This window comes from Staurois parvus, unplaced genomic scaffold (genome assembly GCF_062004578.1).
Source record: "Staurois parvus isolate SC_StPar_1 unplaced genomic scaffold, SC_StPar_1.0 ptg000395l, whole genome shotgun sequence".
Lineage (NCBI taxonomy): Eukaryota > Metazoa > Chordata > Amphibia > Anura > Ranidae > Staurois > Staurois parvus.
This window is the reverse complement of record NW_028318191.1, coordinates 906,614-933,912: the sequence shown is the minus strand read 5'-3', so window position 1 is coordinate 933,912 and position 27,299 is coordinate 906,614. Positions and strand designations below refer to the sequence as shown.

At 43.4% G+C, this 27,299-nt stretch overlaps 1 protein-coding gene across 6 annotated transcripts in view; it reads left to right on the top strand.

The window, feature by feature from the left end:
* LEMD1 (LEM domain containing 1) overlaps positions 1-27,299 on the top strand; it is a 201,257-nt gene that overhangs the window by 92,947 nt on the left and 81,011 nt on the right. For all 6 annotated transcript variants that reach the window (XM_089686357.1, XM_089686358.1, XM_089686356.1 and 3 more), the window contains one exon: positions 10,574-10,662. In XM_089686357.1, coding sequence (XP_089542483.1) covers positions 10,574-10,662 — 89 coding nt within the window. The remainder of the gene's footprint in view (positions 1-10,573; positions 10,663-27,299) is intronic.

The window sequence follows — 27,299 nt, the reverse complement described above, 5'->3', positions numbered from 1 at the left end:
GAGTGTTGTTTCATTCCAAAACTGAATTTACTTCTGTAAATAGTTCTGTAAAACTTCAATACAATCACATAAACTGAAGTTACAATATATTTGTACATGTCTCTTAACAAATGCATACAAAGGACACATTTCTTACAAAGCTACCTAGAAATCACATTGAATACATTGAGATGTGTTCTAGCTATGTATGTGACTTTAAGAAACACAGTGAAAGAACTTACAGGCATATGTGTATCAAAGGGAGAATGGAGGAGACTTTCACTGATGTTCTGGAAGCTGAAATGGCTGTAGTGGTTTATGGGAAAATTTTATTCTTAAATTTGAGACATTTCCTCCTGTTGTCGAAGGGAAAAATAAAAACAGGTGCAGTTGCAGTGTACACCCAATAGATGACTCCCTACTCAACACAAAGATGATGTACAGAACACCTGTCAAGGTGCTCTTTACTAGAACTGTAAATGCTTCAATATATGTTCTCAGATTTTCAACTGGTCTTCTGTTCGTATGTTGTCTAAGTTTTACCAGGGGGATGTTCAGGCCTCAGCTTGTGCAAGCTTTGGGTGTACGGTCCTGCATGTAGCTCTTTGAGCTGCTGGCTACCTCCAGTTTCTATACTATAATGTGGGCCCTGTTGCCCACCACATAGTGTGACTGCTTATGGACATCCCAATTGTCTCTGATTTACTCCTGTTCCTGTGTCCCTAAAGAAGTACTAAGTCATAATCATTTCATTGTGTATTATTAACCACTTGTCTACAGGGCACTTCTACCCCCTTCCTGCCCTGGCCAATTTTCAGCTTTCAGCGCTCTCACACTTTGAATGACAATTGCGCAGTCATGCAACACTGTACCCATATGAAATTTTTATCATTTTTTTGAGACAGAGCTTTCTTTTGGTAGTATTTATTCACCTCTGGGTTTTTTATTTTTAGCTAAACAAACCAAAAACTGAAAATTTTGGGGAAAAAAAGTTTTTTCTTGGGGGCGCATGCGCGGCCGGGAACGCTGATGGCGCATCCTCCTGAACTCCACTCATCTCCCGGCCCTAGAGACTCACCCACGGCGCATTGCTGCTCCACAAGCGTCCCTGGGTGAGTCATATTAGTGGGGCACCCAGCTCTCCAGACTCCAGCCTCATCATGGAGAAGATCGGGCGCTGGAAGCCTCCTTCCCCGCCGCCACATGAACCGCGGCCGTCACTGTTGCAGCGGCTCCTTCATAGGCCACAATCCCCGGACTCAATTTGGGCCGCGACCGAGCTCCGGTGGACCCCCAGTGGTGGCTGGAGGTACTGCAGCAGCTGCCTCTGCAATGCAGCCAACCTCCCCACACCCTCAGTGTCCCCAGGAATCCGAGCCCCTGACCCCTGTAGGGGGGGCAGTAGTGCATTCTCCGTTGAGCCCTTCACCACCTGCTTCTGCCAATCCTCATGTGTCACCTACTGTCACAATATCTGCGCTGGAGGAAAAACTGCAGGCCTTTTTTACACAATATTACCGCCACTATATCCGCTGAAGTGAGCAAGTTGGCTTTGGATCTTCGGGGAGAAATAGCGCAGATTGGGGAACGTGCGGATCAATTGGAGAATAAATTTGATGAATTGGTGCAGTACGTCCATGTCTTAGAAGAAGATAATGCATATCTGAAGCACACCATGTCCTAAATTCAGCTCCAACAACAGGACTTGGAAAACAGGGAACGCCGGCAAAACATCCACATTCGCGGTATGTCTGAATCTATTGTTGATTCCCAACTTCGCCGACATCTCTTGTCCTACACCTCAACCGCTCCCTTGTTCCCAGAAGCAGATTGGCGCATGGACAGGGCCCACCGATCATTAGGTCCCAGACCTGCTGACTGCACCAGACCACGTGATGTCATCGTCCGCTTTCATTGTTTTGAGAGCAAGGAAGCCTTGTTAGCCTCTGTATGCAACATCCCATCCCTGGAATTTAAAGGGGACAGGCTTCAGCTCTTTTGTGATCTCTCTCGGATTACCCTGGCTAAACGGCGAGCGCTGAAGCCACTCACCACTCATCTCCAGCACCACCGTGTCCCCTATCGCTGGGGTTTTCCCTTCAGGTTGGTCATCTCCAAAGATAATTCCCAAGTTACTCTACGTGATCTTTTTGAGGCGCACTCCTTCCTGAAGCAATTGGGACTACCTCCTCTGCCGGAAGACAGTTCCTCATTACCGCCTTCTCCATCTCGTCCTTCCGCTACCCCCAACAAGATTTGGACACCAGTTCGTAGGGGCCGGAAGTGTCCTTCACGTACTCCGCAACGTCCTCGTCCTTCTCGTTCCAGCGACGTGCCTGCTTGATGCTTCTCTGCGGTGTTCTTATGTGGGCACTTCGAGGTTGTATCCTTACCCCCTCCTTCCTTTTTCTTTTTTCCTGTGCTGGGTCCCCCGTATGTCATACTTTTCTGGCCAGATTTGGCAACTGATATGTTCCGGTTGTCCTGTTGCCCCCGATCCCGTCCAGACAATTGACTGGATGACTTGGGTATTGATGTTTCTCCCAAGTCCATATCCTTATTGATATCTATGTTCTTTATTGCAATGTTTTTGGTTTGTCTATTATTAGTTCTCTGTTTTGTCTCATCGATTGTATCTCATTTATCTTTTCTGCTGGTACATGTGCCATACTCATTGTCATTTTGTGATGGCTTTACGACTTCTGTCATATAATGTCAAAGGCCTTAACCCTTCAGAAGCGGTGGATGGCTTTGAAGGAATTCCGATCCTCGAGCGGATATTATTTTTGTCCAGGAGACTCATTTTAAGTCAGCAGGCTCCCTTCGTTTTGCCTCAAGGTTTTTTCTCAATCCTATTCGGCCTTTGACCCATCTGGTAAGGCTGGAGTGGCAATACTGATCCGGACACATTACTCCCTTCGGGTCGTCTCCTCCAAGGTCGATCATCATGGTCGCTTCATTCTCCTAGAATGTATGCTTGGCGACACTCCCCTTGTTTTGCTGAATCTCTATGCTCCGAATTCAGATCAATTACAATTCCTTACACAAACTCTCGCCAATTTGGGCCCCTTTTCCGCTCCACACATGATTATAGGGGGTGACTTTTTAATTTAATCCTTTCACCGCAGAAGAATAAGAAGCTCCTCTTCGAGTCCACTCCTTCGAAGCGGCAATGCTCCTCCTCGAAATCCTTTTGTAAATTGATCAGGGAGCATCTTTGATGGCTGGTGGATTCGACATCCTACCCACAAACAGTTCACCTTCTACTCCACACCTCACCGCTGCTACTCCCGCTTAGATCATTTCTTCATTTCAGCTCCTCTTCTTCCGCTCCTAGTTTCCTCTGACATCAACCCTATTACATGGTCTGACCACGCTTCCCTGACCTTAAATTTGTTATTCCCCAATGTTATGCCAAAATCAGGCCATTGGCGTCTCAATGAGTCCTTTTTAACTACGGAACATCTCCGTGCTGAGCTCTCACAGGAACTTGATATGTACTTTCAACACAATGTAGGCTCTGTACCATCTACCTCGACCGTATGGGAAGCCCGCAAGGCGGTATTTCAAGGCCTTTGTATCTCCATGGGTTCTCGCCTGAAGAAATCCTCAGAGCATGCCAGGATTACCCTAGTTCGCCAGTTAACCCTAGCTGAATGTAGACTTCTCGCAAAGCCGTCTATTTCTAGGCTGTATAAAGTGACCTTCCTACGTGATCAAATCAAAACCCTTGATGCTTGTAAGTCCACAAAATCTCTCCTCTGGGTCAGGCAGAAATTTTACGAACTCTCTAACAAACCCTACCGAATGCTTGTCAATAGACTTAAAGCACAGTCCCCTTCTACATTGTCAGACCATCTTGTCCAGCTGAATGGGAGCCCTACTTACGATCCTCGTGTGATGGTCTCCCTTTTTGGCTCATATTATGAGTCCCTTTACAACTGTTTGACCTCAGACCTCCATCTTCCTCTTACAGAAACCTCTTTTGATAGGTTTTTCAATCCCCTACTATTGCCAAAGCTATCGTCTTTTGACATTGCGGCCCTCAACGCTGACATTACATATGAAGAACTATTTGATACAGTGAAACATCTCCGATCACGCAAAGCCCTGGGACCAGACGGACTTCCCTACTACTATTACAAGACCTTCATTGGTATCCTAGCTCCCCATCTTCTTTCTCTTTATCACGATTTTTTCAGAGGTATTGTCCCCCAAGCTGACTTTTCCTGTGCATATATCTCTGTGATTCCCAAACCTGACATTCTATCTTAGATAATTACTGTCCTATTACTCTACTGAACTCTGATTACAACATTTTTACTAAGATCCTAGCCAATCGGTTATCTAGGCTCATCTCCAAGCTCATACACAGAGACCAAGTTGGCTTTGTTCCTGCCAGACATGCAGCGGATAATACCAGAAGATTTATTGATCTGGTTGACTTGGTTAACCGGTCCTCCATCCCCACTATTTTATTAAGCTTAGAAGCCCAAAAAGCTTTTGACCGCCTCAGCTGGCCTTATATGTTTATGGTCTTGGAGAAGTTTGGCTTCTGTGGCCCTTTCGTGGCAGCTTTAAAAGCTCTTTACTCTTACCCTTCCTCACAGGTCAGACTAGCCTCCTTTCTTTCACCTCCTTTCCAGATGTTGAATGGTACGCGGCAGGGATGCCCACTCTCTCCCCTATTGTTTATCCTCTGTTTGGAACCATTGGCTATTGCAATCCGGGCCCATCCTGACATAAAAGGGGTAATGTCTCATGGCCGTGAATACAGACTATGCTTATTTGCGGATGATATTCTCCTTACTCTCTCGAACCCCCAAATCTCCCTCCCAGCATTACATAAACTTTTACGACAATTCGGGACTCTTTCGGGTTACAAGGTTAACACATCCAAGACTGAAGTGCTCCCACTCCACATACCACCAGTTGTCCTCTCATCCCTCCAAGACTCTCTTCCATATCGATGGTGCACCCATTCTTTAAAATATTTGGGTACTAATCTTACCTCTTCCTACAGTTCTATTTATGATGCCAATTTCCCCCCACTATTTATAGCTATTTCCTGTTCCTTAAAGTTTTGGGATACCCTACCCTTATCATTCTTGGGATGTATCAACGTCATAAAGATGACTGTACTACCCAAACTTTTATATTTATTTGCGACTCTACCCATTACTGTTCCCATGTCCAAACTACACTCCCTCCAGAAATCCCTTCTACACTTCATCTGGCATAATAAGCGGCATAGAATTGTACGCAGCATACTGTCTCTGCGCTCTAGAGGAGGCCTAGGGGCACCGGATATCGTGACCTACTATTATGCTACTCACCTCCATTTCATTCCGTCATGGTCCACCCAGTTTCCTCCCAATCTGTGGACTGAGATCGAGTCCTTACATTTGACTCAGACTCATCCTTGCTCTCTCTTCTGGTCATCCTCGGCAGTGGACCTTGCCCCTTTTCGTCGTCTCTTCCTCGGCTCCATGCAATTTTCCATGAGTCTTTGGCGGAAATGTAGGACCAGGTTTGCACTGATCTCAGACTGCTCTCCACTGACTAATATCCTCTTTAACCCCAATCTTCCAGATAGTTTGGCTGTGTCCAGGATGCTCCCTTTGGTCAAGGCCATGCTCTTCCAATTGTGCCACCTAGTACACCCTGTTACTCGGACGTTGCAACCATTCTTATACCTCCAGAAAAAAGATCTGCCCTCCCAACATTTATATATATATACCTTCAGCTACGCCATTTTTTCTCCACTATGTCCCCCACTTTGACTCTTGGGAAACCCTCTCCCTTTGAGCGTCTATGTATACAGGGCCCACATCAAAGGGTATAATTTCCAATACATACAAACTCTTAATGGACACTACCCCCCTCTCTAACGACACTCACCATTACATGCGCAAGTGGTCCCAGTTTTTGCAATGTGACATCGATCTAACACAGTGGAAGAAAATTTGGGAAAACGCATCTAAATCTTCTGTCTGTGTGGTTTATAAAGAAAATACATACAAAATTCTGATGATGTGGTACAAAACCCCTGAGGTTATTCGTACTTTTAACCCAAATGCTTCTTCTGCCTGCTGGCGTTGTGGGAAAGACTTTGGCTCCCTCTTCCACATTTTTTGGACTTGTGGATCCATTGTCCCTTTTTGGGAAAAGGTTTTGTCTTTTTTACAATTGTTATTACATACCTCTCTTCCCTTTTGAGCCCCTATACTTTTTATTGAGCTTGTTGTTCCCAGGTATTCCCAAAGTGTCCAGGAAACTATCTACACATATTTTGACTGCGGCCAGAAGAAGCATTCCTATGTGTTGGTTATCTACTATACTGCCTTCGATGTCAACTTTGTTTAAAATTATTGCTGATGTACGACAGATGGAATACCTGACTGCTATACATTCCGGCTCAACAGCTGTGTTCAAGGCAGTGTGGCACCCATGGGATAATTTCTCCCCTTCCCATCTTTCTCCATCTGTGCTGTTCTGATAGCCTCCCCACTGTAGCTATGTGACGTTATGTTTGTAACCATGCAGATTTTACCATTGATGTGCTCCTTCTTTCTATTTTGTTCTCTTTCAACGTGGTGTGTGTGTGTGTGTGTGTGTGTGTGTGTGTGTGTGTGTGTGTGTGTGTGTGTAAATCAATAAAACTTGTTAATACAAAAAAAGTTTTTTCTTAATTTTTTTGTTAAAATTTTGTAAAGTGATTTGTCTCCTTCACTGATGTGCGCTAATGAGGCTGCAGTGATGGGCATTGACAGGCATCACTGATGGGCACTTAAAGGCAGCACTCGTATATGGCACTGATGGGCGGCACTGACTGGCACTGTTAGGTGGCACTGACTGACACTGATAGGCGGCACTGACTGGCATTTATAGGTGACACTGAAAGGCAGCTCAGATGGGCTCTGTGGCATTGATGTGCACTGGTAGGCACTGATATGTGGCACTGATGGGCACTGACAGCTGGCATTGGGCACTGACAGGTGGTACTGCTGGGGCTACACTGATCATCAGGGCACACTGATCATCAGTGCCCTGATGATCGGTGTACATGTCCCCTCTGAGGGATGCCGATTACCGGCATCAGCTGATCACATGACCGAGCCGATATCTTCGGCTCTTTCCGTTGATCGGTGATCCGCAGTGTCCGAGGGACACAGCTCACCACCACAAGCTGCACTGTGCACCCCCAGAGCCGCGCATGCGTGGTTAGAGTGGGAGGACATCATATGACGTCCTCCCAGAACGAGAGAACCGCTGTGCGCCGTCATTACCTTATATGGCGGGCAGGAGGCGGTTAAAAAGCATTATTCACTAACTCCAGTGTATTAATTACTTGCGGACCAGCGACGTACCTGTACTTCGCCGGTCTTCAAGTGGTTGTACCGGGACGATAGCTGCAGTCATTACCCCGGTTCTGTTTTTTTAGAGCCAACAGTTGACAGTCTTGTAAAAGCAATTGGAATGGCTAGCTAGCCCCTCAGTTGCTTTTACAAGCAGTGGGGGGGGACGTCTTGCATGCACCCCCCCCTTCCGCTGCTCTTTCGGGGCTCCCCTGTCCCAGGTGACCCAAGCAACCAGTCTTCGCGTCTATCGGCTGGCCGGACAGCTGAACAAATGCTTGATTAGCTGACCACTATAGTAACCCTTAATCAGTGACCTGACATTTACGCTTATCTTGGTTTTGAATGCTTTTAAGTGTAGAGGAGGGATCCATCCATAAAGAGTACCTGTCAGGTGTCTACTGCTGTCACAAGGGATGCTTACATTCCTTCTGGCAGCAATAAAAGTGATTAAAAAAAATCACAACAGTGTGAATATTAAAGTGTCACCTGTTCCTCCCCCTGTGTTCACGTTTGTCTCCATTGCATGAGCATGCACAATTTTAAAGCATGATATGTTTGGTATCTATTTGCTCAGAGTAACATAATCATATATTTTACAAAAAAATGTTATGTATTGTTTTTTTTTAAATGAAAAAAAGTGCCCAAAAAATTGTGTTTTAAAAACTGCTGCACAAATACCGTTTGACATAAATTGCAAATTCCACCATTTTTATTCTCTAGGGCCTCTGCTTTAAAAAAAAAAAATGTATGTGTATATATATAAAATTTATTTCAGGTACTTATGTAGCGCCGACAATTACAATACACATACTAGGGCCAATTTAGACAGGATTCAATTCACCTACCAGCATGTCTTTGGAGTGTGGGAGGAAACCGGAGTACCCCGGAAGAAACACACGCAGGCACAGGGAGAACATGCAAACTCCAGGCAGGTGGTGCCATGGCTGGGATTCGAACCAACGACCCTAGTATTGCCAGGCGGAAGTGCTAACCATTTAGCCACTGTGCTGCCCATGTATATATACGTATGTGTGTGTATATGTATGTATGTGTGTATATATGTATGTATGTAGATGTGTATATATGTGTGTGTTTGGGGTTCTAAGTAATTTTCTAGCAAAAAACATTGATTTTTACATGTAAACAAAAGTGTCAGAAAAGGCCTGGCAATCAAGTGGTTAATATTTTTTTTTATTTGAAAATGTGTACATATCCTCGGTGCATCCCTGTAGCTGCAGCTGTTTTTTTTTCTTCCAGTATTTCTTGCTCTTCATACCAGGCAACAACCAGCTTCCTGCTGATTGAAAAAGTACTTCAAAGGTGGTTCCTTGTAGTGCCCCTAGTTACTGTACTGTTGTTCAGCGTGAGCCAGAGTGAAAGAACGCATCCCAAGCACCCTTTATATGTCCAGGTCTCTGGGAGAGAACTGGCCACTGAATGGTGTAGACCAGTGGACTCCAAACTGGCCTGGGGGCCAGATGTGGCCCTTTGCTTGCCTTTATCTTGCCCTTGAGACTTCTCCAACTGATGCCAATGATGGGGCACCATTTCTCTTACTGACATCATTGATGGGGCACTGTTCCTCCCACTCATACCAAGAATGAGCCACTATTTCTTCCACTAAAACCAATGATTGAGCATTGTTTATTCCCACTGACACTGGGGCATTTTCTACTTCCACTGGTCACAGTCTGTCCCTCCTAAAGCCTGAAGGACAGTAATCTGTCCCATTGTTTAGAAAGTTTGGAAACTGGTGTAGCCTATAGCTACTGAATACGGTGTGCATATCAATTGCTTGATTACATTCTATCAGACCTGCTTTTGAACGGTAATCATGCAACAGTTCACCACTACACAAGTCTGCATCATCCAGTGGCCAGCAGGGAGGAAAATGCTTCTCTAAAGGGATGCCAGGGATATGTTCACCCTGGTTCATCACTTAACACTCTCTGTTCTCAGCAACTGAATAGATGACTACAAATTGGATATGGAGAGAGCAGTATGAATTGTGGATGTCGGCATACAGGAAGAGAATACAGATGAGAATTCGAAGACGTTTATGGGGACTAAATGTCCACAGAGGTTTAATGAACAGGATGAAATAATTGAGAATTAAAATGTGAAGCATATATATAATTTGTTTTTTTAGTTATGCTTTAATGAATGATAAAGAAAATAGAATTTTTGTACTTATTGTAAAATCTGTTTCTTGGAGTTAGGGCCTCATTCATACTGGCACTGTCAAAACGGCAGTTATATACATTTAGAGGACAATTCGTAAATGTAACTCAGGTGTGCTATCTAGCCTACAGCTGCTGTGTATCCACCAGGGATTTATGAAAACTATAATTGCTTAAACACAGTGCTCATATTAAGACCTCGTTCACACCTTACTTGCAGAAAAACTGGTGGAAATTGACGTGCAGATTTCACTTGCAAAGACATCATTTTACATCAATTTTCATGCACGCTTCAATGAGTTTTATACACGTTGCAGATTCCTGCGCAGAACAAAATCTGCACGTGATACTAGTGTTGTGTTTTCAACAGGGCACATAGAAAACCACTGATTTTGTTGTGCCCTTGCAGAATGCATGCAGAAAAACTGATGTCTCTGCACCATGGTGTGAACCAGCCCTTAATGTCTAGAGAAAAGCTGCTTGAATAAAAACAAAATCCAAACGGCTTACTTTTTTGATTCAACGATTTGTTGATTTATAAATGTACGTTTATAAAAATCAATAAATCAAGATCACAGTTGCTGCTGCCCAGGTGGTTCCAGGTTCTACCGGGGAGCCCGGGACCACAGAAAACTGCTTCTCCATTGGTAGCAGGAGGAACTCAGAACCTCTCCTCCCTCCTGTGTATTATCTCTTCACAGTTGTCATTCCTCAGCTAGTGTAGCCAAGGATTCAACTTCAGTCTCAACCTGTGTTTGGTCACATTGGAGGGCAGGGATGACATTGGGGATCCAATGCTACTTTGTGTGAGATCTGTTCGTATTAATGCTTTTCTACTAAACTGATGCGGGGGGGGGGGGGTGTTTATACCTGCTTGTTTACCAGCATCCAATTCCTCCTCCAGGCATTAGTATAACTCGGTTGTTTCTAATTTTACTTCTGAGCATGTGTCATTTAATGAATGCTAAGGAATGGATTTTATGGTAAGTACAAAAATCCTGTTTTGTTATCCAGCCTGTTTGTAATGTTACTGCTTTACTTTTTGTTCTACAGGTGCTCAGTTTAAAAGCATAGCTGGATTTGGTGGGGTAAATTGTGATGGCCAAGATGGTTCCATTTTGAAAAACTACAGCCATACCAATGTAAGTCGCTTCTTGTAGAATTATTTAATATCCACAGTCAAGTGTCATGAGTATTTTAAAAAGTTTGCAAAGAGAAGATATAACATATACACTATATTGCCAAAAGTATTGGGATACCCCTCCAAATCATTGGATTCAGGTATTCCAATCACTTCCATGGCCACAGGTGTATAAAATAAAGCACCTAGACATGCAGACTGCTTCTACAAACATTTGTGAAAAAATGGGTTGCTCTCAGGAGCTCAGTGAATTAAGGCGTGGTACCCTGATAGGTTGCCACCTGTGCAATGAGTCCATCCAAATTTCCTTGCTACTAAATATTCAGCTCTTAGTGGTATAACAAAGTGGAAGCAACTGGGAACAACAGCAACTCAGCCAGGAAGTGGTAGGCCACGTAAAATGACAGAGTGGGGTCAGCGCATGTTGAAGCGCAGTGTGTAGAAGTCTCCAACCACAGAGTCAATAGCTAAAGGCCTCCAGATTTCATGTGGCCTTCAGATTTGCACAACAACCGTGCGTAAAAAGCTTTATGGAATGGGTTTCCATGGCCAAGCAGCTGCATTCAAGCCTTACATCACCTAGTGCAATGCAAAGCCTCAGATGCAGGGTTGTAAAGCACACCACCACTGGACTCTAGAGCAGTGAAGACGTATTCTCTGGAGTATTGAATCACGCTTCTCTGTCTGGCAATCTGATGGATGTGTCTAGGTTTGGCTGTTGCCAGGTGAACTGTACTTGTCTGACTGCATTGTGCCAAGTGTAAAGTTTGGTGGAGGGGGGATTATGGTGTGGTGCTGTTTTTCAGGTTTTGGGCTTGGCCCCTTAGTTCTAGTGAAGGGAACTCTTAAGGCGTCAGCATACCAAGACATTTTGGATAATTTCATGCTCCTTCCTGTTCCAACATGACTGCACACCAGTGCACAAAGCAAGGTCCTGAAAGACATGGTTGAACAAGTTTGGAGTGGAGAAACATGACTGGCCTGCACAGAGCCTTGACCTCAACCCAATAGAACACCTTTGGAATGAATTGGAGCGGAGACTGTGAGCCAGGCTTTCTTGTCCGACATCAGTGCCTGACCTCACAAATGTGCTTCTGGAAGAATGGTCAAACATTCCCATAGAAACATTCCTAAACCTTGCGGACAGCCTTCCCAGAAGAGTTGAAGCTGTTGTAGCTGCAAAGGGTGGGCCAACTCAATATTGAACCCTATGGACTAAGACTGGGATGCCATTAAAGTTCATGTGCTTGTAAAGGCAGACAATATACTGTACTTTTGGCAATATAGTGTACTTTTAGTAAGTACATACTTGGGTTGTTATCACCTGTTTACTATCACATATATTTTGATTTTTGTGTTTCATAAACAGATTTGTAAATGCAGTCATACACATACACACACACACACACACACACACGATAAAAATATATATATGGCAGTGTGATTAGCTGCTTAGAATCAGTTTGCTGCTGTATTGTGCTGCACCAGCAGATGTGCTGCAACATATCTGTATCCACGGGCGGACTGACAACTCATGGGGCCCCCGGGCAATAGGGGATCATGGGGCCCCTGTGTCCTTGCCCAAACTCAAAAAAGCCTATGAAAAAGGTACCATGGGCATCTCATGGGGCCCCCTACTGACCCCGGGCCCTCGGGCAGTGCCAGAGTTTCCAAATGGTCAGTCCGCCCCTGTCTGTATCGTGCATTTTGGGATGTTATATTAGCATAACCATTGATTTTTAAATAGGCGACAACGCACGAGAAATTACTTCCGCTCAAACTTTTCTTTTAAGCGACCGCATGCATTGAAGTGCACTGTGGTGCGCTAAAACACAGGTATGTTGTGTTAATGTGCATTGGAGTGCCATTCAAAGTGAATTGCGGTGTAAAGCATATGTTTCTGATTGTGTGAATGGCCCTTAATGACATTTGAATAAAGCTCACATAGCCTTATAAGATGCAGACCCGTTCTGTAATTATACAATGAGCGGGAGAAATATTGAATTCGTTGTGCAATCGTAATAGGCAGGGTGCACAGTCTGCACATGGTTTAAGCATTTATGGCTTCAAACATTTCATTTTCATGTTTATCATTTTTACATGTATGTATGCAAGAGACTATAGTTTTCCTTTACAAGTAATAGTTTTTCTTTACCCATAGATACCGGTGTCACCTGCTGACCCTGAAAATGATAGCGTTGCTGTCTACACATTGTTCATGTACAGTATGTGTGTGTGTGTGTGTGTGTGTGTGTGTGTGTGTGTGTGTATATATACACCCTATATTGCCTAAAGTATTGGGATGCCTGCCTTTACACGCACATGAACTTTAATGGCATCACAGTCATTCAATATTGAGTTGGCCCACCCTTAGCAGCTATAACAGCTTCAACTCTTCTGGGAAGGCTGTCCACACGGTTTAGGAGTGTGTCTATGGGAATGTTTGACCATTCTTCCAGAAGCGCATTTGTGAGGTCAGGCACTGATGTCGGACGAGAAGGCCCCAGGCTTGCAAGGATCCCCTACTATGTTTCACTGTTGTCTGCAGATACTTCTTATTGTACTGCTCTCCTGCTACAGCCAAATATTTCAGATTTTGACTCGTTAGTCCAAGGCACCTGCTTCCATTTTTCTGCACCCCAGTTGCTATGTTTTTGTGCATAGATGAGTGGCTTAGCCTTGTTTCCACGTTTGAGGTATAGATATTTGGCCGCAATTTCATGCAGACCACTTCTGGCCAGACCTCTCCATACAGTAGATAGGTGAACCTGGGTCCCACTGGTTTCCCCCAGTTCTGTGCTGATTGAAATGCTGAACATTTTCTGATGTCAAAAGGAAGTAAACATGATGTGCCTGTCTTCTGCTGCATCAAGCTTATTAGACCAACTATTGCATCTCTGCTCCACAACGTTTCCTGATCAATGGTGTCCTCAATGCTGAGAAATACAGGCAGATACTAATCCATCACACCATACCGTTAGGGAGGCTTGTGATTGGTCCCAAATTTATTCTGCAGCAGGACAATGACCCCAAACATAAAGCCAATGTCATTAAGAATCATCTTCAGCACAAAGTGCAAGGAGTCCTGGAAGTGATGGTTTGGCCACCACAGGGCCCTGATGTCAACATCGAGTCTCTCTATGGGATTACATGAAGAGACAGAAGATCTGTGGTTGGTTTTCCAAGATTTTTGGAACAACCTACCTGCCAGGTTTCTTCAAAAACGGTGTGCAAGTGTACATAGAAGGATTGATGCTGTGTTGAAGGCAAACGGTAATCATACCAAATATTGAGTTGATTTGGACTTCTCTTCTCTTTTTTTTTTTTTCTCTCCTTCTCTTTTCTCTTCTTTTCTCTTCTCTGCTCTTCTCCACTTCAACTATTTAAAATATTTCTACTATTCTTGTAGCATTTAATTCTAGATGTAGAAAGTAACCTTTTACATAAAAATGTCTTTTCCCCATCTTTTTCCATATATTAGTAGATGTACAGTACATCTCCACTTTTAGCTTTTTTTTTTTTTTTCTGACAACCTTTTCACATCAGGCTTGGCATCGCCTTCTTACTGCCTATTTTAACGCCCTAGGTACCAGACAACCATGTCACCTTGTGCTCGTTTGCAGGATGGCTGCAGCAGGGCCCCATTCACATGAGCATGAGTCTGACAGGGGTTATAGATCCTACTGTCTCATGTGTACAACCCCAGCCACTGCCCTTGCAGCAAAAGGGGGAGTCGTTGAGGGGCGGTAAACACATTTTACCTACCCCAATCTCCAGTGTAAATAAGTACTTATTGTGCCTCCACTTCAATGGAGAGAGCAAAAGACACACCTTTTGGATAGCACCATTGTCAGTGAGGTGAGAGTATAGTGTTGGATGCACCTACAGATTAAAATGGACTTGATTAACAAGCTAAAGCCAAATTCCAGTTAACACTTTTTTTAAATGGAAAAAGTTTTTTTTTTTTCCTTTTTGGGATAAAGGTTTTACACAAATTAATAAAAGCTGACCAATATCGGTTCTCCTGTCGGCATTAAATGGTTTGCCTCAACCCTCTAACTGCCACTTTTACTAGACGGCTTAGTCTGTTACAGTAAGTTTAAAAAAAGCAGACTTACTGGCCGGATCACCAGGTGAAAGCTGGAGAAAAAAAAAACGAATGCAGCCACCATATTTAAGCTTACGTAAGCTGCAATATACTGCATTTTTGTTTTGGGGTTTTAAAGTGAAACTTTGTTAGGTTGTTTGTTTTTGCGCAGATGCTTAATTCTGTGTTGAACTTGAGAAAAGAACACATGAATTATGTCTTCAGCTAAAATTAGCTGATTTCTGTCCCTGTTCATGGTGCTTGTTTAAACATAAAGGCTTGCTCACACAAGTAAAAAGTAGAAAACTGCAGGAAAATGTTCACTGCTTTTCTGCGCAAAACATACTCTTCAGTCAGAGAAATCTAGAATTTAACTTGAAACTTGAGTATTGTTACTTCCAAGCTCAAGCAGCAGAGGTAAGGTTTCTATTTTGGCGTTTCCAAATATACAATTTACTTTAAAATCCAAGTATCTCGCCAGATAAAGTCAGAATATTGTCTCTAGGTCATTGCAGAGATTTATTCTGCTGGCTCATGCATTGAAATATGTATGGCACTATAGTGCCCTATAGTCCTGCACAGCCAGGCAAACTGCATTCTCCACACAAGCTTGTGTTCAGAGTCAGAATTCAGTCCTTGAGCTTTCGTTTTGTTTATTGAAGGGATTTAGAACTGGGATAGGGTAAGGGGATAAAGGATGCCCAAGGGATCCGACAACTGAGGACAAACTCCCTGGATCTATTGACAAGCTTCTCTGCTGCAACATAGTCTCTGTTGGAGAGCTAGCCAGTGTCTCCTTGATGTACCCCCCCAGACCCTAGCAATCTGGTGGTTTCTTCCTGGGCAGGGGATCTGGCTCCAGTCCCTTTCAAATAAGTGAGCAGTCACTAGTAGGGGGCTAATCTGGTTTCCCACCAGAGTGCTCCTTCCGCTATCCTCCCAGGAGGTGCATGAGTACTCACTTAGATCCTCTCCTGTACTGCTTGTGGGTTGGCTGCTGCTACCAGGGCTATCAGCTGGGCTGCTTCTTCCCTATCATATAGGTGGTCCTCGCTCAAGGGATCAGTGAGCTTCAAGCTTTCCTCCTTTCTAGCTCCTGACCTGCAGGCATCCCACTAGGCCTCCTGGCAGCCTCCTTCCTCAGCCTCACATCTTCCTCCAACTCTCTACATCTCTCCCACCACACTCCTTTTTTAGAACATTCCTCGGTGAACTAGTTTTTAATAAAGTTAAAGTGGTATTAACCACTTCCTGTCCGGACACTTTTACACCCTTCCTGTCCAGGGCAATTTTCAGCTTTCAGTGCTATCACACTTTGAATGACAATTGTGCGGTCATGCAACACTGTACCTATATGAGTTTTTACCATTTTTTTGAGACAGATAAAGCTTTATTTTGGTGGTATTTATTCACCGCTGGGATTTTTATTTTTTTTGCTATTTAAATGAAAATGTCCAAAAATTTTGAAAGTGTTTTATAAAATTTTGCAAATACTGTATTTTCCGGCGTATAAGACGACTTTTCAACCCCTGAAAATCTTCTGAAAAGTCGGGGGTCGTCTTATACGCCGGTGCGAGCCGGGTCAGAGCTGCACTTTTTCGAGGGGCGGCGCAGCGCCGCCCCCCCCCTCCTCCTCCTCCAACGGACACTAAGTACAGGGGTGGGCAGAGGGGCTGCTGTACCTTACCTGGCTCCGGTCCTACGACGATCCGGTCCAGGAAGCGCGGCTGCTCCCTCTTTCAGTTCGGCCGCTCGATGGTCACGCGGCCGCTCGGCTCCGCCTTCTCACCGGTGATTGGGCGCCATCACTGGAAAGGCACACAGGCGACCAATCACTGGCGAGGAGGCGGAGCCAAGCGGCCCCGCGAAAATCGAGCGGCCGAACTTGAAGGAGCAACCGCTCCTCTCCCCCACTGACACTAACGATGGGGCACTATTCCTCCTCCACACTGACACCAACGATGAGGCACTGTTCCTCCCCCACTGACACCAACGATGAGGCACTGTTCTCCCCACTGATACCAATGATGGGGCACTATTCCTCCCCCACTGACACCAATGATGGGGCACTATTCCTCCCCCACTGACACCAATGATGGGGCACTATTCCTCCCACTGATACCAACGATGGGGCACTACTTCTGCTCCACACTGACACCAATGATGGGGCACTATTCCTCCTCCCCACTGACACCAACGATGGGGCACTATTCTCCCCACTGACACCAATGATGGGGCGCAATTCCTCCCACTGACTCTAATGATGGGACACTATTCCTCCCACTGATACCAATGATGGGACACTATTCCTCCCACTGATACCAATGATGGGGCACTATTCCTCCCACTGACACTAATGATGGGGCACGATTCTTTCCACTGACACCAATGATGGAGCACTATTCCTCCCACTGACTAATGATGGGGCACTATTCCTCCCACTGACTAATGATGGGGCACTATTCCTCCCACTGACTAATGATGGGGCACTATTCCTCCCACTGACTAATGATGGGGCACTATTCCTCACACACTGACACTAATGATGGGGCACTATTCCTCACACACTGACACTAATGATGGGGCACTATTCCTCACACACTGACACTAATGATGGGGCACCATCATTGGTGTCAGTGGGAGGAATAGTGTCCCATCATTGGTATCAGTGGGAGGAATAGTGCCCCATCATTGGTGTCAGTGGGAGGAATAGTTTCCCATCATTAGTGTCAGTGGGAGGAATAGTGCCCCAACATTGGTGTCAGTGGATGAAATAGTGCCCCATCATTGGTGTTAGTGGGAGGAGTAGTGCCTCATCATTGGTGTCAGTGGGAGGAATAGCACCCCATCATTGAATACCATACTGAAATAGCATACCATATTGAAATCAAATCTGATGTTTTTTCATTTTTATTTGGTGTGTGTTGGAAGAGGGGTCGTCTTATACGGCGAGTATAGCTCAAACCCTATATTTTAACAGGAAAAGTAGGGGGTCGTCTTATACGCCTAGTCGTCTTATACGCCGGAAAATACGGTAAATATTATTTCATCATAAATCTTGGCCAAAATTTATTCCGTTATCTTTTTAGTAAAAAAAAAAAAGCCAAATTAGTTTATAAGCAAAAATTAAAATTTTTAAACCTTTTTTTTACTTTTTTTTTATATTTGGTTTTTTTTTTTTTACTTACACTGATTGCTTTTACACCCATATAGGATGTAAAAGCAATCATTTTCTCTTTCTCTCTGTCTGCATTCTTGCAGCCATTGAGAACTACTGAGTGAGCTGTGATTGGTCACAGCTTGTCACATGGTACAAGGCTGTTGTGAATAGCCTTGTACCATGTGACCTCTGTGATCATTCAGATTTCACACATAGTAAGCAATGATGTCACAAATGACATCTTGCTTACTACTTTGCATGTGATTGGCCAATCAGTGATCACATGATCGGGACCTCGTACAGCACAGCGGGCACCGGATCGCAGTGCTGCACGCTCCCAGGGAGCATGCACAAGCAGGGGGCGGGGAGGCCATTTATAAACGGCCACCCGACCCTGCAGTGCCACTGTCCGGCCGTTTATATACAACGGCCGGACGGGAGGTGGTTAAACCAAAAAGCAAACATTTTATTATATTGCAGCTTACCAATTCTTTAATGTAATGGCTGCATTAGTTTTTTTTTTTTTTTAGGCTTTTTTTTTATTTTCACCTTCTGATTCAGACAGTAATTCTGTTTTTCAATAGAACTAGCTCTCCTGGGAATGTAACAATTTACAGGGGTTGAGACAAACCATGTAACACTGACAGGGATGCTTACAGTGGTCAATTTTTATATTTATTCATGTAAAGCCTTTTATCCCAAAAGGAAAAAACATTGTTGCTGTAACAGTGCTGTGAGCTGGCTTCAGTGTGTTCTAAACCTGCCAGTACATCTGACTCTACCCCCCCCCCCCTCCAGGACAGATGATATTGCTGTCTAAAGGTGTCCCTCTGCATCTTCATTCAGAGTGGGAGCACTCTAATACAGGACATGTGTTACTTGCCAGATCACCAGCTGAAAACTGAGGGTAAAAAAAGCTTAAGGGCCAGTTCACATCATGCCTGCACATGAATTGCACAGGACCGCACTGTGCATTCCTATGCAATTCACATGTGATTCTGCGTGGTGCGATTTCAGTCTACTGTTTTTGAATGGACTAAAATTACACTGCTTCAAAAGTAGTGCATGCACAGTGTGCGATTCATGCGCGGGCTTGGTTTGAACCAGCCCTAAAAAAGAAAACTAATGCAGCCACCACATCTGATTTGTTAAGCTGCAATCTATTACATTTTTGGTTTTGGGTTTAAAACCACATTAACTATTTTGTAGCATCATCCAGAACGTTGATAATTTTTTGCTCCCAAGAGGTTTTGACATGAGCACTTCTTTATAAAGAAAGCAGTGTGTTGTGGTCTTATAAGACTCTATTCACACTAGGACGTTCCAAATCGTGGGCGGAATTCTGCCCGCGATTTAGAAACGCATTGTGAAAGTGTAAAAACTTACGATTCTGTGTTCAGGTGCCATTCATTTCTTTCCATTGGCACATGAAAATGCAGGGCATTTTTGCTGCAATTGCGGTGCGTTTTTTCTGTGCGGCAATCGTGCAAACAATCGCAGGATGTGCAACACCCAAAAAAGGTTCCAAAACCATATCTTGGGTGTCAGTCGTGCATACAAGAGTCAGGCACGGCTCTCCCTGTATTAAGAAGTCTTCATGTATCCCCTCATTCCCCCTCCCTCAGGAATTCAATCAGCGTATGATGCTGAGCCCTTGCCTAACAATTCTTTGCCAAATAAGGCTTGGCTTGTCCGTTGTGGGAAGAGACACCCAGTTGATTTTGAGTAGAGAAAAGAAGCTGTTATGTTTTGTGTGTAGTCAGAGAAGTGAGGACGTTCAGTGTTTTACCATCTAGCAAACCAAGAGCAAAGGAGAATCGCGCTGTACCAACGAAACTGAGTGCGAGACCAGAAATCCCTTTTTAGCTCATCAGACTTGAAACTGCTTAACCCCAGTGCTTAACTTGCTTAACTTATTGGCAAGTCCTTATTTACCTAAACTTCTTTCTGTTATCTGTTTGCTGTGCTGTTGTGCTCTGTGTGTGTGTGTGTGTGTGTGTGTGTGTGTGTGTGTGTGTGTGTGTGTGTATATATATATGTTACATCTTCTTTCTGTAAATATTTTTACTGCACCCTTTTAACCTTTTGGTAATAAATCCTACTTTCTGAAAGTGTTGAACTGTTTCTATAGCTCTTGAATGTAACCTATGAATCCCTGCCGCTGGAGAGCGCTACTATGAGTATTTAACCCTCTGTATAACCGGTCTGTAGAGATAGCGGGATACTGACGGTTAACCAATCATCCTAGTGTATTGCTGAGTTTCCTCTTTCTCTGTATAAAAAGGAGGTGGTGGCAGTGTGAAGGGTTAATTGCGTAATTAACCTGACCCAGTAACAATCGCATTCAGGCTGCCGGTACATCAACTGTGGTCCAATTAGCTGGAAAATTGGTGTGCAGGGTGCAGCTGGGTGTGGCATTGTTACGCACGTGACATCGTGGTTTTAGATTGGCTAGTCCTTCGGTCACGAGTTTGGTGAGAAGGGCTGGGGTCTGACGCTGCGTGCGTCACATTGGGTGTTACACATCCTGCGATTTTGTTTGTGTGTTTGCCATGTGGAAAAATGCGTTGCAATCGAGGCAAAAACGCCCTGCGTTTTCAGGTGCTATTGAAATTAATGCCCTAGTGTGAATGGTGCGTTAGGGTTTTCCTCTTTTTTTACAAGAGAAGAAAAGCATCTCATGGAGCCAGCCCTTGATAAGGCAACATCAAGTGCAGATGCCAACACATCCATTCCAAGACCAGCACTTTGTTTCCTTATATGCAGACTTAAATATTATCTTGAACTTTGGTAGTTTCAGGCAGCTCCTTATAGTAGACAAGGTTTTCTTAATTATCACTACTTAAAATTTACAAATGCTACAAGGCAAGCACTAGTAATGTCTGTTGACCCAACAACTTGGATAAAGAATTTGCTGTTTTTCAGTTAATCACACAAAACCTCTTCAGCATCATATGACGTGTCACAAATATGTTGACTTATTGTACTGTTCTAAAGGCTCTATTGTTTATTTTACCAAAAAAGTCTATACTTACCTGCTGTTTGCAGTGGTCTTGCACAGAGCAGCCTGGATCCTCCTCTTCTTGGGTCCCCTGCAGGCTCTCCTTGCTCCTCCTTTGTCGGGTGCCCCCACAGTAAGCAGCTTGCTATGGGGGCACCCGTTGCTCCGTGTGTCCGTTCACAAAAGGAACCTTTTCAATCTCTTATACTACTTTTGGTCCTTGCATTTTACATGCTGGCATTATTAGTCTCACCACCAACTCTGTGAATTTTAATTTTCTGGGCTATAAATTCTGTCCCCAGATAACTTGCCTACTGTTCATTATTTACTGATATTTTTTTGTAGCAAAAGCTGTACTTGTTTTGAGATTCCAGTAGTCATTTAAAACAGCAGCTTTGGATGCTAAATATCTGTGATTTCTAATAAAGTGTCTTAAATTTTGTTGGAGCCATTGTTGTATTTATAAGTTTTTTTGCTACAGACAAGGCACAATGGAGTAGGACAATTTGGATCTTTTTTTTTGTGTCCAATATTGTACTAGTGCACAGAAATGACTCAGAAGACAGACGTTCTTAAACACTTGAGCTCCAGAAGATTTTACCCCTTCATGACCAGCCCTTTTTGTTACTATTCAGCACTGTGCTACTTCAACTGGCAATTACGTGGTCATGCAATACTGTACACAAATTAAATTTGTATCATTTTTTTCACACAAATAGAACTTTCTTTTGTTATTTAATCACCGCTGGGTTTTTATTTTTATGAATTTGAAGTGCAGACTTTCAGCTTTAATTCAACTTGTTGAACATAAATATCAAGTACAACCATTTTTATACACAGTCCCTCCATTTTCAGGGGCTCAAATGTAATTGGATAAATGAATATAATCATAAATAAAATGTTCATTTTTAATATTTTGTTGAGAATCCTTTTACTGGCAATGACTGCCTGAAGTCTGGAACCCATGGGCATTATCAAATACTGGGTTTCCTCCTTTCTGATGCTTTGCCAGGCTCTAACTGCACCTGTCTTCAGTTGTTCTTTGGGGGTCTTTCTGCCTTTCGTTTTGCCTTTAGCAAGTGAAATACATGTTACATTGAGTTGAGCTCAGGTGATTGACTCAGCCATTGCAGAATATTCCACTTCTTTTCCTTCAAAAGCTCCTGGGTTGCTTTTGCAGTGTGTTTTGGATCATTGTCCATCTGTACTGTGAAGCACCATGCAATCAACTTTGCTGCATTTGGCTGAATCTGGGCTGACAATATATCTCTAAACACTGCAGAATTCATCCAGCTGCTTCTGTCACATCAATAAACCCCAATGACCCAGTGCCACTGGAAGCCATGCATGCGGCTATCACACTGCCTCCACCATGTTTCACAGATGACGTTGTGTGCTTTGGATCATGAGCTGTCCCAAGCGTTTTCCACACTTTTTTTTTTTTCTTCCCATCATTCTGGTACAGATTAATCTTAGCTTCATCCATCCAAAGAATGCTTTTCCAGAACTGGTCTGGCTTTTTAAGATGTTTTTTGGCAAACTCTAATCTGGCTTTTCTATTCTTCAGGCTTATCAATGGTTTGCACCTTGTGGTGAACCTTCTGTATTTGCTCTCGTGCGTTCTTCTCTTGATTGTAGACTTTGACCAGGATATGCGCACTTTCTGGAGAGTGTCTTTCACTTCTCTGGATGTTGTGAATGGGTTTTTCTTTACAATAGAAAGTATCCTGCAATCATCCACCACTGTTGTCTTGTCTTCCATGGATGTCCATACCTTTTTATGTTGCTGAGCTCACCAGTGCATCCTTCTTTCCTCAGAATGTACCAAATTGTTGATTTGGCCACTCCTAATGTTGCTGCTATCTCTCTGATGGATTTGCTTCGTTTTTGAAGGCTTACACTGGACTATTTCACTTGCATGGACCGCTCCTTTGAACGTATGATGTAGGTTCACAGCAATAGATTCCAAATGCAAGTACCACACTTAGAATCAAATCAAGACCTTTTACCTGCTTAATTGATAAAGAAATAATGGAGTAGCCCACACCTGGCAATGAAACCGCTTTTGATTCAACTGTCCAATTACTTTTGGTCCTTTGAAAAAAGGGGGGATGGCTACTCTTAAGAGCTGTAACTCCTAAACCCTTCCTCCAATTTGGATGTAAATGCCCTCAAATTAAACCTGAGAGTGTGCACTTTCAGCCCATATCCATTATGTAACTATAGCTTGAATATGTTTTGATAAATACCTGCTGGTGTCCAAATATATATGGACCTAAGTGTGTGTGTGTGTGTGTGTGTGTGTGTGTGTGTGTGTGTACCGGCCTCACCCTGAGAAGATATTCTGTCCTTCCAACAGTATCTTATTGAAGACCGCTTTCAGCATAAAGGGGCACTTCCTGTGGTAGATCCTGCCATTTTCTGCCTTAATTAGACCCCTCATGGCTACTTTGGCAGAAAATTGTGTTTAAGAGTATAATAGGTTTTCACTATGATTCCTGTAGCAGAGCAATTGCAAAGGTATTACCTGGGCCTCTTTATGGCCCAAAGCCACACGGGGAAGTCCATCCCATTCTGGAAAGAAAAAGTTTCTATTGGTACCAAAGTATTGCTTGGAGAATGCCAGGTTGGTCATTCCCTCCCTTTTTACCAGGAAGTTTTCTGGCCTCCATAGACATTGATGCTTACCTGCACATCCCCATTTTTCCTGCAACACTAATGTTATCTACGGTTTCCAGTGGGCACTACCAGTTTGTTGCCCTTGAATTGTACCAAGGTGTTTGTTCCTTTTTATGGCTGCATTTTGCTCTTGAGGAATTCATGTTGTGAGGTACCTCATTTGATGTAGAAACCGTCTTTCCTGTCCCCGAAAGACAGCCCCTCCCAAAATCTGAGAGAGTCATCTCGAGACTTCTCTCAAGTAAAAGTATCTGGGCTTGTCTCCAGATACAGCCCTGTCCATAATTATTCTGCCCTAAGACAAACTTCTGTCCCTTTGCTCTTATGCCCGGAGCCTCCAGGCTCAGAAGAAACACTTGCCTGCATTAGGTTTCTTTGCCTTATGGTTGCTGCCTTCAAGACTCTAGCACACACCCAATTTCATTCCAGACTGTTGCAACTCAACATTTCGCAGCATGGGAAAAACTGACTGTTAGACCATGTCATAGGTCTGCCCACCAGGGCCAGACTCTTTAGCATGGTGGATTTGCAACCCAGTGCTAGAGTTCAGGAAATCCTTTACTGCACAGTAGTGGAAAGTTCTCATGATGAATGGCAGCCTGTTAGGCTGGGGTGCCCTCCTGGACATCTTCTTACTGCAGGGGACATGGTGGTCAGAAGAAACTCTCCTTCCCATCAACATTATGGAACTTTGGGAAATTCGGTTGCCCCTCTAACTCTGGACTCCTCTCTTGCGGGTCCCCTGATGAGAATCCAGTCAGACAATGCCACAGCCATGGACTCCATCAATCATACAGGAGGCACCATGACCTGCTGATTCTCTTTTGGGCAGAACATCACATTCCAGGTGTAGAAAGTTGGTAGGCAGATTTGTTTCAGTCATCGGTAACTGGATCCTGGGAGACTGGCCCTCCATCCAGAGGTCTTTTAAGCCCTTTGCCATAAGATAGGGTGGAGGGGAAACTGGATGTGGATCTTCTGGTGTCCAGATTCAACAATAAACTGGACTTGTTTGTTACCAGGTCCATGGAATGCTTGGGAATTAGCAGTGGACACTCTGGTATGATAAGTTCAGCCTGATCTATGCCTTTCAGTCCCTCCGGGTTCTTCCTTGGCTACTTTGCAGGATCAATGTGGAGAATATTCTGGTGATTCTCTTTACGCTAAACTGGCTTAGGAGTACTGGGTACTCAGATATATTTCAGATTGTCCAGACCAGTGTTTCTCAACCTTTTTCCAGTCAAGGCTTCCTTGAAAAGTTTAACTCTCTAGGCACCCCAGTTTAAGGCTTGTTCACATTACTGCATGTCGGAGACAGTGTGTAAAATTGTGTGCGTTCCTGACACCAGCACAGTGATCTTTTGCAAACATGCAGGAGTGCCAATAATTCTTAAAGGTACCCCTACACATTGGCAAACACTGTCGGTTTTCAGTGTGACCGAATTTGGAAAAGCGGGTCGGGCAACTCTTTAAAATAAATAGGCTGCCCTACACCAAGGGTTTGTTCAAACATGAGGATGGGGGATAGTAAAATCTTGCCGTTGAGCCATTTTTACCACCCCCAATTGCAGCTACTTTAGCTGCAGAGACAACAGTCAGGGTCGTACACATGCTGCAGCCGTGACTTGCAGTATACCCCCAAGCGAATGGGTCTACTTTGCATATAGGGGGTTAAAACAGGTGTTGAAGCAGCGACATATAACCTTTTCACTGCTTGTCATATGCCTCAGAAATGTGATTGGAGTTTGGATTGCTTTTCAAAGGAGCAGCAGTCCTTACATACACATAAACATACACACTGAAATAAATACGTACAGAACATGCATACACAAACATATAAATACATACTCTCATGGTTTTGATACATAAAGTTATATAAAACTTTACACACAGTGAGACAATAAAAAGCACAAGTGTTTTTTCCCGACATCAGTCTACTGAATAGTCATTTAAGCAGAAGACTCTAAAGTCTGCTTACCAAACAAATGGGCAGGTAAAAAGCAATGGGCAACCATTGAGTCTAAACATTCAATTCAAACCTTAGGATCCTTAGACCAAGCAGAAAAACAAGGGTGAGACTGTAGCACTCCAGGCTGAAAAATACAAGCAGTTCATCTCCATAAACAACTATCTGTGGCTGGTTGACAAACACTTAACTGATCGTCCAGCAAAAACAATGTTCCTCTCAGCATGATTAGGAAAGACACATTTCTACACAGTAGCCCAATGTTTATTCAAACCTTGATCCCAAGTCCATACAAATGAAACAACTAGTTAGTCATTAGATAAAACTCAGAGTTCATTTTCTGGACAGACTCATGATGATGTAAAGAGATCATAATTTATATATTAAATTATCAATCAGTTTCTAGTAACATACACTATGGATGGTGATTCTGGGTTGGACACTTTGAATCATGTTAAAACAAAATGGTTTGCTAACAATACATCTCCACATATCAGATTGTAAAAGGACATGAGGTATATTGCATGATGGGCTGAAATGGCACATCTGCATCATCTAATAAAACGCCATGATGAATTATGGGAAATTCTTCATAATAGCAGCCATCTTCATAATGATTGATTACAACAGAGATCCAATTATCATCTAATAAGGATGGTTCCCAGTGTTTAGACCAAAGCACAAAGTACATTTATTAAGAAAGATGTCTGTTAAGACAATGTTGATATGACCTATATTTCTTTAATGCAACATAAAGTAAATTTCACATAAGTTGTTCCTTCAGAAAAAAAGAGGAGTTAAAACCCCCAAACGTTATATATTTTCTGAAAGCAGAGACCTTGGATAATATAATGATAGTATCCCCCCCCCCCACCCCCTTTATTTATTTTTTTTTGTAAAATATAAAAGGTGAGGTTTTCTGAGTAAATAGAACATGTGAAGCCCTAAATTACCCAAAAAGCCCAAAAGACACAAGTCCATCTAGCTCAATCATAAAAGGGGAAAAAAGAAAAAAAATGTATATCCCTTACCCACTGTTGATCGAGAGGAAGGCAAAAACCCTTCCTGATCCCCCGAGGCAATCGGATATTCCTTGGATCACTTTTATCTGTAAATGTTAGTATCCAGTTTATATGCTGTGTATCTAGGAAAGAATCCAGACCTCTTTTAGAGCAATCTACTGAGCTGGCTAGAAACAGCTCTTAAGGGAGCCTATTCCATATTTTCACAGCTCTTAGAAACCTTTCCATATTTGGAGAGTTAGGCTCCATGCACACTGGGTGTTTTAATAACACTGGTAACGTTAGCTGTGTAAAGCCATGTTAAAAACATGAGTTTTTTTTAGCGTTTTTGCATTAACGTTTAGAGCATTTTTGCTGTGCTGAAAAAAAGCTGGTTTGCCGCGATTTACCGCGTTTTGCCTCTTTTTCAATGTTAGAGCATTTTTACAGTTAACTCCTCTAGAAACCCACTAGTTCTGGGGGGGGGGTGGTTTCCAGCCAAAAAACAGTGATTACAGTCTGAGTGTGCATACACAGGATAACATGCTGGGGAGTTTACTGGCTGTAGAAAAAGCCAAAAACAGCAGCTGTAAAAATGTCCAGTATGCATGAGGATTAAATCTCTTTTTTCTTCCAGAGGTAAAGGGTGTCCCCTTGGCCTCTGTGATGACCTTAAGATAAATAACTCTACACTGAGTTCACTATATGGACCACTGTATTTATACATGTTGCTCATATCCCCCT